This window comes from Parasteatoda tepidariorum, chromosome 11, assembly GCF_982258835.1.
Source record: "Parasteatoda tepidariorum strain Cologne lab strain chromosome 11, Ptep-v5.0, whole genome shotgun sequence".
Taxonomy (NCBI): Eukaryota; Metazoa; Arthropoda; class Arachnida; order Araneae; family Theridiidae; genus Parasteatoda; species Parasteatoda tepidariorum.
In genome coordinates this window covers 16346438-16362110 of record NC_141765.1, presented here as the reverse complement: position 1 = coordinate 16362110, position 15673 = coordinate 16346438, and the positions used below count along the sequence as shown (strand labels likewise).

Genomic DNA, 15673 nt, shown 5'->3' with positions numbered 1-15673 from the left:
ATACAGTACTTTTTGCTTGCAGATGTTGTTCCATAAATGTCCACTTATCACTAAACATTTTCATATGTCAGAAAAAATAGGTATATGCAGGACTTAACACCAAATACCATCTAGTGGCGATAAAAGCTTAAAACGTATCCAAAAGTTTTGCAATTGAATATGCAAATTTTTTTTTTATCTTCTTCATTGCCTTTGCACAAAAAGTTGCATAGGTTAGAAAACGATGCTAAAATATTTGTGATCATATATTTTTTCCCATTCTAGTATTGCCTTAAAAATATTGAAAAAAAACATGGAAAAAAATATATTGAAATATTGAAGAAAAAATTGAAAAAGCAACATATTATTAGTCGACATATTTTATTTTTAGTCGAAACATATTTTATATAACATACAACATATTTTATTTTTAGTCGAAAAAATTATTTAGAACAACTTTAAATCTTGTAGAATATGTTCTCTTGAAAACTGTACTTAAATGTATCAAGATGAGAATTCAGAACTTGTATTTGCTGCTTTTATACAGAAAAAAATCAGCATAAGCTGCAAAAAGTTCAAAATTGAGGTGTTTATATCTTTGGCATTTTTACATGATGAGCTACAATTTGGAAAAAGTCTTTTTTTTGTCAAAAATTAATTTCTTATCCGTTTTTTGAGTTTCTATTTTCGCATTGATAGTAAGGTATGAAAATAGTTAGGGTAAAACAACAATAATTGGTCTATACTCGCGTCAAAGTTATTCTGAAAGCATTACAAAGGCCGCAACAGTCTGTTTCCAATTTTTTTACCAAATAACGTCTTTTATCTGCAAGTTGGGCGATTTTTTAAAATTAAAAATCATATACTTTGAATTTGCATAAAAGAATAATAATAGAAACCATAATTCGATTATCGTCTGCTACGAGACATTAATGATATAAATAAAAGTTTGAATATTTAAATGTGTGAATTTCATTACCGAATATTTATATGTGAGCTATCAAACTGTCATGAAATTATCAACAGTTTTCAAATTTATAAACATTTTTACTACATCTTAAATGGATGAGAAGATAGAAATAAGAACATAAAGGAAAAGATGAAGGGTTACAGCAAAAATGGTTGGAACTAATACATGCCAATAAGTGGGCTGATTTCGTTATTCTTTTTACCTTCGCCAGTGTGCATTTTTACAGTTTTTCAAACTATAAATTTAAAAGAATTTCAAGTTCATGCGGACTCAATTCTTAGTAATTTCTACTATTCTTATCTGAATAATCTGTATTTGTTTGTTGTCTTTTCTTTAAGTTAGATTATAAGCACTTTTAAGGCGAATTTTTCTATACCGTCTGAATTTTACGCATTGTAATACACAATACTTATAAGTTAGGTTTGCCGCAAGTACTGTTTGTTGCCCCACATCTTATATCATTAAAAATATATCTTTTTTTTAATAAACTTTTAATTTATTTCTGTAAATTTGTTTTATCATTTTCAAGCGCACTTTTTTAAATTATTTTTAATTTGGAGATATACTAAAAGTTTCAAGATTTTTTTTTTTAAAATTTAGGAACATAGTAATGAAGTTTTTTTAAAAATTGCTTTGGGGTGGGAACAGTTGGGGCAGAATATCCCTTTTGTGTTTACATGCAGTAAATTGAAGAAATGATAATGGTTTCTGAATCACAATGCGCAAACTGCTAACTTTCAAAAAGTGTTAATTCAAAATTTCAAAGGCAATGCATAAATGTAACGAATTAAAAATAACATTGTTTTTTTTTTACTTGACTTTTCGTATTTAAACAAACAGCAGAGTTATAGGAATGTATTTCAGCTTTCTTCTTCTTCCTACCGTCATAAAAAAATTACCTATATATATATATATATATATATATATATATAGGTAATTTTTTGGAAATATATGTATTTTACACCGGCAATCTAATTGGAGGGTCTGATGTATTTTGTTCTCTCCAATAGCTATTCATCAGATTTAAAAAGCGTTTTATTTTTTTCTCAAATATGAGTTAAAGATTCCTAATATGCTGGTTTTTGGGATTTTCTGTTTAAAAACAAGGATATCAAAAATATAAAGCGCGGATTGCTTAAACTTTCATCTTTTAAAGTCCTGAACATACCTATTAAAAAAGGCTAGACCAGTTTGGAGAAACAAAAAATGAAATGATAAAAACTAAAAATTCACCAACCTTAAGTAAAAAAAAAAATATTCATAAACTGTTTGACAGTTTTAGAGAAGCACAGCACTATTCATCTTTGTACATTCCTTGTTATTGCTTAGATATACTTTATCTGCATTAGAAAAAAAGTTCTACCCTGCAAAAATTCTTTCGCACTTCTGAGATTAGAATGTTACCCATTTTTGTTATTGATGAAAGATTCCGACATTGGGTTTTCTGATTCTAGTACTATACACTTTCATAAAAATGGATTCAACCTTCACCCCTAATATCGTGCGAAGTTGGTGTTTCAGGTCAAGCTGTATCGTAATACCGAGTAAACAAGTTAAAAAACGATTAATTTGTTCATTAACACGAATAAACTTGCGAGAGTATTTAGATAGTAGCAAATTTAAGTGATATTATGGCTCATCGCCGATAGAGGTACGTTAAGAAACTAGGGCGAATCATTGTTAGTAAAAAATGAACTATCTCAAGAACTAGTCAAAAGCTTCTCCAAAGCAGCTGAAAGTATATAGACGATAATGTTACTTAAAGTTAGTTTTTTTTTAAAAATAAATATTCAGCCTTTCATATTTAGCCTTTTTTTGAAAATAAATATATCAGCCTTTTTTTACTCAACTCTGAAATAGTCTAGCCCTTTAGTTTATGAATACCAAAATTCTTGAATTTTAAATCACAAAAACTAATTAAGTGGGTTCTTTGTGCCAGCATGGTTTAATATTTGTAGAAAGGAAAAAAATTAAGCAAAAACTTTTAAAATTAATGATATGTAAAATTTATGAGATCATATGCTTCTTAAGTGAAAGAGGATTGCTTTAAAGTGCATTCTTGGGCTCCTTTCTGGAAAGAAACCACACTTTCATTGCTTCGTTTTTTCCTTTCATCTGTATTGGTCCACGGTATTCAAAATGAAATTGAGGGTCATGATTTTGAGGTTCCATTAAGCACCTGAAAAGATGGACGAAAAACGTTACGAATACGATACATGTGAAAATTATGATTTTATATTTATAAAATAATCCTGCAAAAAAAGTTGTGAATACAAATTTGTGTATTTGACAAAGCTTTACAAACTAAGAGAAATTAGAGTAGCCTATAAGACGATTAATATGGTTCTGTTTCTTGTTTTTCCCTAAAAATCGTCTTTCAATTTTCAATATCCGCAAAGTAAACTAGTTTTTTTTAGATTCGCAGGAGCCGAAAGACAAAATAGGAGCAAGGTTCTGAGTTAGACTGACTGTTTTTAAAAGTTTATAACAGGAGAAATGTTAGAGTTAAAAAAAAAAAAAACCCATTGTTGCAGTAAATTCATGTTACGGAAAATACAAATATGTAAAGGGTAACAAAAACAAAAAATAAAAGGAAAAATCGGAAAAAGAAAGAATGACCAAGAAACTGATTACAAAAACAAAAGTAAAAAGAAATTTAAGTAAACAGAATTTTGAAAAAGTACATGTATCAAAGCTTAGGAAGTATCACAACCCACAAATGTTGAAATTAAATTCTGAATAAATGACACATGTTGTCCAGTTCATTTGCTTAAAAATTTTGTATATATTAGTGTGAAAATTTTTTGAAAATTTTAGTAGATTAGTTTTATAAACATGTTTCATTTTTCTTTCTGTTTAATTGACTAAACAGATAAATTGCATAATCATGTTTTTCATATTTTTGTCATTGTAAATAATATTTTTTCTTCTCATAATTGAAAAGATATTAAGTGTAGTAAGGAAAAGGAACAGTCGTACCGACCTAAAGTTCATAAATTTAAAGTTTTCTAAATTTTTTTATTTTGGCTTACCAAAATTTTTTTTGGGGGGGATGTAATACAAAAATAATAAATACTTTTGTATTAATAAAAGAATTAAAACTCTTTCGGTTTCATAAAATGTCTTTGTTAAAGAGTAAGAGTAGAGATATTCTATTTTGGGAATTCAAGGCTGAAAACATACCATTGAATAATAATTAGATTTATATTTGAAAGGAGGAGTTATTTTTAGAATCTTGTCCCTCTTTCACTTCCATATTAGGAAGCATTAAATGATTTCCTTAATGCGTAGAGTTACAAAGGCATGTACGACTGGGACCTAATTACTCCAAAATCTGTTTGTATTAAATGCAAGACCTAAGGTTTTCGCATCTCTCTTGCTGAATAACGTGTTCCACAAAACATCTGTCGGAACCATACGGAGTTACGTCCACACCCCCTCCTTTGAGGAGGGCGGATGTGAACTGTTATAACCACCAGCATATCTTTAAATAAACTTTTTGATAACTTATTATGGTTTTGACTGTATTTCTTAGTATGAATACACCAATGATAACAGAGATGTAGCCCTGTTATTACACACGCACGCACGCACACACACACAATATATATATATATATAAAATCAATTATATATATATATATATATATATATATAAATTGACTTGAAGCGTTTTTGTTTGAAGTATAAGCAAAACCTTAGTGGACTTATATTTATATTTGAAAATGTTAATTGTTAGTAATACGTATACTGTATATCGACCAATTAATTCATCAACAAATTTTTAACATTCGTAAAAGTAAGCACTTCAAAATCTTTACATTACTTTTGCATTAATAGAAAGTGGTAATTACTCCTTGGAATGAAATGATTAAATGCACGCTTCGAAAAGATTATTAAATGATTTTATTATTCATTGTTTGAGTAGTTAAGAGATCGAAATGAGAATGAAATAGTTTCCTACTTGTAGGCATCTTCTGAAACATTGATTTTTCCAGATTCACCGGTTGTTTCAGTTCTGCTCGTAAGATTCACTGTATTTCCAAAAAGACAGTAACGAGGCATACGTTTTCCAATAACTCCTGTAACGACCTCTCCACTGTGAATTCCAATGGTGACGCGCTGAAAAACAGGTAGTTCTATTTTAAAAAGTGTAATTCATTATAGTTGTTGAATGACTTTATATACAGCTAAAACATTTAAATCTTTCTTTGTTTATAACAGTCCATTCTTTTTTAGCAATTAAAATAAATAAATAAAAACTGATAAATAAATGAAAATTAATGCATAAAAATTGAAATTAAATAAATAAAAAAGGCTTGAAAATTAATATAAAATTGTCGTTTTAAATAATTGAGTTTTATGAGGCTAGAAATTTTATTTTTAAAAAAAAAGTTTTTCTTAAAATTTGTATTGTAAAAAAACTAAGAAATGTGTAATGCCTATAATTTCGTGACAACCTCATTATTTAAAACACCTACAATTTATAAACTCTGGATCAAAAATTTTCTTTTAATTCTTTAATGTCTAAGATACATTTCCTACTAATAATACTAATAATAATTGCTGTAAAGTTATCAGCAAAGCTACTGCAGAAATTCTTGCCTTTGAAATGTTTGGGTGTGTTTGGGAAGTTGAAACACCTTAAAAGTTCTGAGACATGATGGCAAATGTCATACTATTAACTAATAAAATCTAAATCTAAGGAAAATTAAGAAGAAGAATAAGGTTATCAGTTGCAGTTTTATTATTATAAGGTTGCAGTTTTATTTCATACGAAAAGTCTTGCATACAAATGCATAGTCAAATAATTACGTTATATTCTTCACAAGTTGAATAAGAAAAAAATATTATTTTTAGCCGAACTAAAAGCTAAGAAAGGTTAGTTTATCAGCCGTTAGCTTCACAGATTCTGAGACTTTTGAAATAAAAAAAATGCGTTAAATTTCGAAGATATATGGATTAGCGAAATCAAGGAATATTTAGATTATTCATAGAGCTTATCATTTTTGGCCTTAACTTTTCTTTAATGTATAGAAAAGGTGTTAGTAAAATGACTAATGAAAGAATTATAATTGAAATTTAAACAAGCATAACACATTTTATGTACTATTTAAATTTCAACTATACTCTTAGTGAATAGAATAGGCATCTTAAGGTTATGCAATTTCCCCACTCTCTACACTGTTCCACTTTCTAGTACCTTTCTAGTTCTGGCAAATCTTGCTTTTTACCTGCCAAGTATATTCTAACTTCTTATTGAAACGTATTACCCTGGGTTAAAGACAAAATTTGTCGGAACCATGGTAACGAGCAGGTAGAAAGTGTGGAGAGTGGGGTAATCGCGGAAACTTAGAGACACCTATTCTATTTACAAAGATTATAAAGTTGCTAGTTTAAAATACAAAAAATTTAGCAAGTTACGTGCATAAGTTACGGACTTAAGAAATCAGAACCCAAAATACTATTTTTTTATTCGGGTTTTGATCATCGAAATTCAGGTAATATCCGTAATCTGAAAATTACGGTCTCAATAGTTTAACTGGAAAAGTGTACAAAATTTGAGCACGTTAATGCTATTTTAATTTTTAATTGTTTATTTATTTTACGTCTGTAGAACTAGCTCAAATGGAAAAAAAATCATTCAGCTAAAGATATATTTTTTAATATCGTATATTTGTGATTTTTATAAAAATTCTGGTCCGATTTATTTCATATCTTTTTATTTTATCGTGTAAAACTACGTCATCTAACTCTTTTCAAGCAATATCGTCTTTTAAAAAAAACAATAAGAATTTTTGAATTGTAATTTCTAGAAGTCTATTCGACCAAATCATTTAAATTTTAGATTTGTAATGAATTTTTTTTTTACTTAACAACCGAGCAGTTCGAAGCTACATTAATAAAGAATGTATTCCTCAATAGAAAATTTTATATAATCAAAATTTAAAGGTTATAAAAAACGACTATATCTAAATGTAAATCATATCGTTTATAATCCATCAATATTTAAAGATCATTGTTTCTTTAATTAGATTGCTCAAGTTTTAATATGCTGCTCCATTTTTAATATGTTATAAAAATTCAATAATATCAGGCAAGAAATCGACGAAATACCTCGGATTTATTTATTAATGTTCAACTTGCAATATTTTAAATTTCATTTCGCAATTATTAAATATTTAATTTTTTTAATTAGCTTTCATTATTCAACTGCAAAAATACTACAATGAAATCCAGTTGTAATATTCGTAAAAATTCTGGAGTGCAATGCAAAATGTCGAAGTATCAAATTCTAGAAGACAAAAAATATGAGTGTATTTACGAAATTATTTGTTTAATACTACTTAATTAATTAATAACCTTAAAAATTTTCTGGATAATATGAGATTTCACATAATTGAAAAAAGGTTATATTATGAAATGATAGTTTGATTCATGCTGTTTTTAAATTTTTAAATAGAGAAAAAAAAGGAAAATTATGTAGAAATAAATAATTCCTATTTATGTTTTCTTTTTATTTATTGCCTATAAATGGACTGTAAGTATCAATGAACTAAATATGATTTATTTAAATAAAATGAAATCACATTTTTAGGATGGACATAAACTTTTATGTCAGCTACGCACATTTGCATCACTATGCATCATAGAATGAATTAATTTAAGAATTTTATTTTCAAGACATAAAAACCTTGAAACAATTATTTAATATTTTTTATTTTATTTTGAAAAGTGTTTATCATAACAACTTGAAGAAATTTGATTATATTATATTAATGGCTTACTTTTTTCTTTGTGTGTGAGAATATGCAAATGATATCGCAAAGCAACAAAGTAGTTTGAAACTATTCTTTGCAACTCAAGTTGTAATTGAAACTGTTTATTTCTCCTTTTATCTTTCGTAATTTATTCAAATTTATCTTTCATATGCTAATACTATTGATTCTAAAGAAGAGATTTTAAGAGTCATCTGCTTGCGATATATGCATATTAATTTGCTTATGAAAATGTCACCAGCAAAATGTATCACATTAACTTGAACTATTAATGTTTCGTAAAAAATATTCTATCTAATTTAAATTTTATAATTCAATAATATGAAAAAAATTAAATAAAATGCCAATATGTCAAAAACACAATTGGAAAATTTTGCAAACAAATATTTCGCTTCAGGGGTTTGTCTTAATGTAGCAGTTTTGCTCCAGAGCCCGAAATGATTTAGTATCATTTTCTCATTTTTGTTAGCGTTTCTTTTCTTTTCTTTTTTCAAGAACGCTTTCAATGTATGCATTTTTATTTGCTTACGTAAATGTTACTCGTAACAAGAGTAATGTATCACATTAATTTGAACTATTAATGTTTTGTAAAAAAATGTTTTATCTAATCTAAATTTTAAACTTCCCTAGTATGACAAAAAAAAAAAATAAATAAATACCCTTATGTCAAAAACTGAATTGGAAAATTTTGCAAACAAATATTTCGGTTCAGGGGGTTTGTCTTAATTAGCAGTTCTTTTCCAGAACTAAGAAACGATTCAGTTATATGTATTTTCTTATTTTTTCTTAGCATTTCTTTATTTTTTCTTCTTTTCCTTGTGATCGCTCTCGATGTATAAATATTAGTATGCTTATATAAATGTTACTCATAACCAGCAAAATGTATTACATTGTTGCTTGCACTATTAATGTTTTGTAAAAAAATATTCTATCTAATGTAAATTTTAAATTTCTGTAGTATGAATGAAATATTAAATGCCAGTATGTCAAAACCTTAATAGGAAAATGTTTCAAACAAATATTTCGCTTCAGGTGGTTTGTCTAAATTTAGCAGTTCTGTTCCAGAACCTCGAAGCATTTTCTCATTTTTTTGTCAGCTTTTTTAAAATTTTGTATTTTCTTCTTTCCTTCAAGCGCTTTTTCGATATATGCATATTAATTTGATTATGTAAATGTCACTCATAACATGCAAAATGTATCTCATTTACTTGAACTATTAATACTCTGTAAAACAGAAAATATTTTATGAAATTTAAGCTTTATATTTCAGTAGTATGATTGTGATATGTAGTATTTTAGTTTCTCCTTTCTTCTTTCCTTTAAGAGTGCTTTCGATATATGAATATTAATTTGCTTATGTAAATGTCACTCATAATCAGCAAAGTGGATCACATTTACAATTAAATGTTTTGTAAAAAAATAAATTTTATCTACTTCAAATTTTATATTTCAATAGTATGAAAAATAAATTAAATATAGTATGGCCCAGTATGTTAAAGAAACAATTGGAAAATTTTGCAAATGAGGGGGTTTGTTTTAACTAGTAGTTCTATTCCAGAACCTGGAAATGATTTAGCAACATTTTCTCATTTTTTGTTAGCTTTTTTTTTCTTTTCTTCGTTCCTTTAAGATCGCTCTCAATATATGCGTATTAGCTTATGTAAATGTCACTCATATCCAGAAAAATGTATCGCATTTATTTGAATTATGAATGTTTTGTAAAAGAAAATAATAAATCTAATCCAAATTTTATATTTCAACAGCATAAGAAAAGTCTCGTATATAGGAAAATTTTGTAAACAAATGTCTCGCTTCAGGGGATTTGTCTTATTTAGCTGTTTTGTTCCCAAACACCGAAATAATTTAGTTGCATTTCCTCATTTTTGTTAGCTATTTTCAATTCTTTTCCTTCCTGTGTCAGATATAGTTTTTAACACCTTTTTTGTTTGTTCTGAGTTTACATCGTAAATCTTTATTTTGAATTTTGCGTGCAGCATAACCGCACCAGGCTTTAGCAAAAAAGGAAAAAAAACTATTTATTTAAATTAATAATCAAATAAAGAATTTTTTTAGTCCTTTAATATGAATAACAATGGAGAAAGGAGTAAATTTTATGAAAAGCGAAATATTTCTTTATTTTAATATCTAACAGTGAAGTAACTTAATATACCGAAATAAGAAAAATTGAGCAATGACGACAGTTACTTTCCATATTACTTTCATTTGTTTTTAATTAGCGGAGGATTTTTTGGTTGTATTTCTTTCCAGGTGCTTTTGTCTTGCATTTTCTAAGAATCGAATGCACACGTAGTGAAGCATTGTTTCAAACTTCGACAAATATCAGCACCAGTATCTTTTTATGAAAAAAGATCAAGATTGAAAACGTAGTTTCTCCATGCTCTATCGAAAATAAAGCATTTTCGCAACAGCCCGTTGTTGGTCAATTGGAGTCATAGAAGTTTTAACTCCACACAATTTCGTAACCAACTGTATGACAGTGTTGATGTAGTCAGAATTGTGCATAAGTCGCCTTTACTTCCCAAATAAGCTGTTACAGACTGATTTTGAAGCAAGGTGGCGAAGCATATTGATTTAAAGAGAATCGAATTCCAGTCTTATATAATGACAGCTTAGTGCCCTTAACTTCTCAGCTATCACAGTATTTAATTCTATTTGTCGCTACTTCTTTCAAAATCAAGAGTAACTTTTAAATCTTATAAAAAAGACTAAAAGGCTATTTATTTTCTTGCTACTTAAACCACAATGAGTTTTTGCAGTTTGAATTTTATATTTCAGATTAAAACGAACTGTTACTAATTTTTTCCTATTCTAAAATCTGTGTTAGAAGTCCGGTATTCTAGAAGTGTAATCCACGGCACGCTGGGGTACCCCTTAGAAAGACGAGAGGCAAGCCGTGATGGCTTCAAGAACTCTATTCCTTGTATAGTTATTGATCTATCTTTAAAAAATAAACATTCCTCTCTATAAATGACAAATTTGTTTTTTTAAATGCTTATCCAATTCATACTTACATAAGCTGCTGTTTTAAAAAATAAATTAAACAATAAAATAATGTCAAAAAAGTAATGTGACTGACTTTATTAAGCCTTTTTCTAATATTGTTATTAATATGTCGTGAACAGTACACTCACGTTTCATTTAACAGTACATTCACATTACACTTAACAATACATTCACATCTCACTTAACGGTACACCACCACTCATAAATCTTCTAGAGCACATAGAAGGTCAATTTATATTTTTGCGTATTTTTATTCCCTACGAATTTCTATTTATTACTAGTCAAGTTGTTGCGTAAAGTTACTGTTGGGTTAGTTTCATGAAAAAGTTCAGGAACCCTGAATTTAAAGGATTTATCTGTATTAAAATGAGATCTTTATTATTAAAATGATAATGATTTATTAAAATGAAATGAATGAAATTTTAAATTGCTAAAATTTGTAGTGTATAATAATAATCTTTAACATAATATTATTGAGCTCATATATGAAGTTTTCTAAAATGCTTACAATTGAATCACCATCTTCCGTTACAACGTCCTTTGATAAGTCCATTATATCGAGAGCAAGACGTGCGATACATTTTGCATGACTTTCACAAGGTTCAGGCAATCCACTAACTGCCATATATTTATCTCCTATAGTTTCAACCTATATTAAAATAAATCATTATTAGTTACTAAAATCTGTCTTTGTTTTCTATGTCCCATTTAAATCCTATTTGTTTGATCCAATCCTAATAGTCTAAATCCCATTTGTTTGATTTTGCAGTGACAAATTTATTTCGATTGTTATTGTGATGAAGAATTAATATAGGAACTCTATATTTGATTGTTTAGAAGATCTGCATTTTATTTTAAGCGTGATTTATTCTACAAAGCAGAAAATTTAAACAGAGTAATAAACTCACACTGCAGTGAAAAACCTGCACTTTGTGAACACATTTCTAAAAAAAAATTCTTTTTAACCCTTTGCGAAGATGGGACAAAGGTGTCCTTCATAAATATTTTTTTCTTTCTGAATCTGTAATTACAAGAAAAGCTATATTTTGGTATTTTTTAATTAGAAAAAATAGTCTAATAGATAATAATTGATCTAATAGTTACTAAAAAAATCTGTTCGATTATTGGAGCTATTTATATTTTAGAGTGGATTTCTTATATTTTTGGATTTTATATTTTTTCATTCGTATTCACAAATTTATCAATAATTGATTTTTTAAAATTTCAATGATGAATAACTGTTTTTCTTAGATCTAAATACTTGATCTAAATACGTGATCCTTGTTTGGAAGATTTTACCCTTTACGCAGAAAAGACACTGGTGTTTCATGGCTCATTTTATAGCCATAAATTATTAATATCCTAAATATAACATTTTTCACTCATTTTGACCCAAATTAATACAAAATAATGAAAAAAACAATGAAAAGTACGTTTAATAAAAATTCTCCGTCAAGGGTTAATGCAATTTTCACGCTTAAGAGATTTATTTCTTCTATTCATATTTCAATAGTTTTATTGCTAACCATTAACTAAATCCTTAAATACATAAATCCTATATCAAAATACTAGAAATTAATTTAAAAACATATATAAAACTTTTTATCAAGCAGGGTTCATAGGGATAAATATGAGAAAAATCTAAAGTTTTAAAGATTTTTTTTTTAATTTGCTGAATCGGAAACATAATTTTGAATTCATTCATTCTATAATTCTTAATTTGTTTCTTCATCCTGTCTATGGATAAAAAAAAATCTTGAATGATGCCTTCAAAAATCTATTTTTTAAATCGGTATTCTGAAATTCTTATTTAGCGTAAATAGTAATAGCAAGGGAAAGTAAAAGTTGATAAACCGCTTTTCTCAAAATCTATTATGAAGCACGTTGTTCTTTCAATTGCATGGCAGTATTTTCCCATTTAGTGGATCCGTGGGACTAAGGTTTACGATAGTTCAAGATTTCTTTTTCCCTTCTCGCTTTCCCTGTGTTTGTTTTAGTTTTTAGTACATTGTTTGAAATGCAAATTTATTTTTTTTTTCACTCAGAACTTTGCAATTTTGAAGATTTACATTGTTTTCAACTTTATTTTACAAACTTTTTTAAACCCAATGCTTAGTTTTTTTAAAATTTTATTTTTAACACTGATTTTTTAGCGTAGATAAAAATAGCAAGGGAAAGTAAATAGTTGATAAAACGCTTTTCTCGAAATCTATTATGAAGCACGTTGTTCTTTAAATTGCAAGCCAGTATTTTTCCATTTAGTGGGTCCGTGGGACATATGTTTGCAATAGTTCAATGCGAAATATTTCCTTTTCCCTTCTCACTTTCCCTATGTTTTTTTTAGTTTATAGTACATTGTTTGAAGTTACTATAACTTTCTTACACCTAATGTTTATTTTTCTTAAAATTTTATTTTTAACATTGAATTTTTTTTTCTCAATAAGCTAAAGATAATTGAAATAAAAAGGTTTCTCATTTTAAATATGCTGTTTCAGAATTTTTCTTCCTTTTTAACTAATAAAATTCAAACTAATAAAATTTATAATAATTTTAAGTGATTTCTTTTGTAGATCATTCATATCTTGATAACGGTATACAGTGGAGCATCGTTTACACGACGCCGAAGGGACCACCGAAAAACGTCGTATAAACGATAACGTCGTACAATAGATTTTTACTTCTAAAACTGAAACTAACTCTGTTTTCAGTTAATTTTAATGTTTAGCGTGTTGATTTACATAAATTTCTAAATTAGACAAAGCAAAACAGACAAATAACCAAAGAAGAAAAATTGCAGTGAACAATTTGAATGTATGTTACTTTTAATTATATTTTCTTGCTATTAGTTTCTACAATGCTTTGAATAGCGAGTTGAACTTACTGCTCTCTATGATGCAATTTTCTAATCACGGCCAAATCTAATGGCTGAAGCGCACTTGTGCAATTTGCAGGAAAAAAGAGAGCTTTTACATTTTCCAAAATAATTAGTATCGATGGGTCTAGTTTAATTAGTATCGACATTGTCTAGTTTTTTCAGTCATCTAGTAAAAATTACGGTCGTCATCCAAGCATTCCTGCTGGTACCCTTTTCTGTATCATTCATGTTGGCAAATTCCGCCCTTTTTTAAAATACACAAGAGAAAATAAATTAAATAAACGTGAACAAAATCTAAAAACCGACGTATAACCGATTCTGTGCGTCGTATAAGCGATATATTTTTATATTAAAATGAATAGGAATGATTTGGGACCACACTACAACGTCGTATAAATGTAAACGTCGTATAAGTGATCGTCGTATAAACGATGCGCCACTGTAGTATAATGTGAAAAGTGGGTCATTAAGTTATAGAGCACTATCCATTTTTTACGAAAAGGCACTTTGTGAACATTTACGCTATAAAAACGCTTTAGAGACTATATCATTGAAAATTAAGGTGTGCTGTTTTAATGTTTTTCTCCTAAGATCGTTTTGTCACATCCCAATGTAATAAATTGCTAATAGATGCTTGCTTATAGTAGCCAGTTCTTAATATTATTGCATTCATATTAAATCGCTGATGCTCTACAACTGAAGTAAAGAGAGGGGCAATTCAGAGGGCCATCTATATATCAGTCATAAAAATCTGCTCTTTTTTGTTTTATAACTTAATACTATATTATGGTTCATGAATGCAGTCGATGATATTTGACTCCCTAGTTTTGCACCAGATGGTGCTGTAACAGGTATCATTAAGTAATCAATGGCCACTTTACTACGGCTAGACATCACTCTTCTGATTATACAGTCAACCGTTCCGAAGTTAAGAGAGAGGGAGTGTGAATTTAGTGGGTAATCAATATATTACCATATTATAAAAATTACCATATTATAAAATATTATAAAAATTGCTCTTCCCGTTTTATTAGTTATCACTTTAATATGGTTTATAAATGCAGTAGATGATGTTCTACTTCCTAGTTTTGCATCAGATGGCGCTGTAAGAGGTGTCATTAAGTAGCCAATAGCCACTTTAGTATGCTTAGACACCATTCTTCTGATTACAGCTACCACCTTCCGGAAGTTGAGAGATAGTGAGAATTTAGTGGGCAACCCATACATAACTCTAAAAATTCTTTCCGTTTTATTAGTTATCTCTTTAATATCGTTTATAAATGCAGATGAGATTTTTTAAAATTATGTAATAGGTTTTTATTAATAAACAAATTCACAAATGGAGTTTATAAACTTAGTTCAGAATTTCGTTATCAAAAGCTTATAGGTAATTTTCAACAATAGCAATTTTGTTCGTTAAATATAATTTCTAAAACTATTATTATAGCTTTGCTTGTAGTGTAACGAAAGTTCTTTTAGATCTTCAAAGAAAATGCTACTGCATATCCGTGAAAGTTTCTCTGTTGTTAATCAGATAATACGCATTATTTAGTGGTTTTATTGTGTCACAACTTCTGTCTATTTATTCCTCATTACCTGCTTCTTTGCGTGGGAGTACAAATCATTAAAGCAGCTCTATTCATCTATTCTTGCTTGCTTGTTATTTTTTATGGCCACATAAGTAAGAAAAATATGCGAATTGAAGGTAGCTTAAGAAGATTTTATTTTTTTAGATATTCCTGTTAGGGATAATTGGAAAAATTTAATTGTTTTTACCCTTTGAATGACAGGAATTTACAGAAATAGATAAAAAAACTTAAAATTGTAGCGACATATCTTTATTCTAAGACAGTTCTATTAATACTTAAAAAAACAGATATTAAATAGATCAACGAATTAACACATATCTTAAAGCTAGTTCACTTAACATAAGGCTAATAAAAATGTAATAGTATAATCAAAATCTCAATGACCTTTAAATGATCGTCTAAAAGTCAATGAAGTTTTTACATGTACTATTTTATGATATTTGATATTATTACAATTT

General features: G+C 27.9%; 1 protein-coding gene across 1 annotated transcript in view; it reads right to left on the bottom strand.

The window, feature by feature from the left end:
- Positions 1-1941: 1941 nt before the first annotated feature.
- Positions 1942-15673, bottom strand: part of Gycbeta100B (guanylate cyclase soluble subunit beta-1-like) — a 55903-nt gene continuing 42171 nt past the window's right edge. The window contains exons 8-10 of the mRNA XM_087154650.1: positions 11260-11400; positions 4913-5070; positions 1942-3128 (exon numbers count right to left, since the gene is read on the bottom strand). Of these exons, the coding sequence (XP_087010776.1) occupies positions 2996-3128; positions 4913-5070; positions 11260-11400 (432 nt within the window). The 3' untranslated portion in view covers positions 1942-2995. The remainder of the gene's footprint in view (positions 3129-4912; positions 5071-11259; positions 11401-15673) is intronic.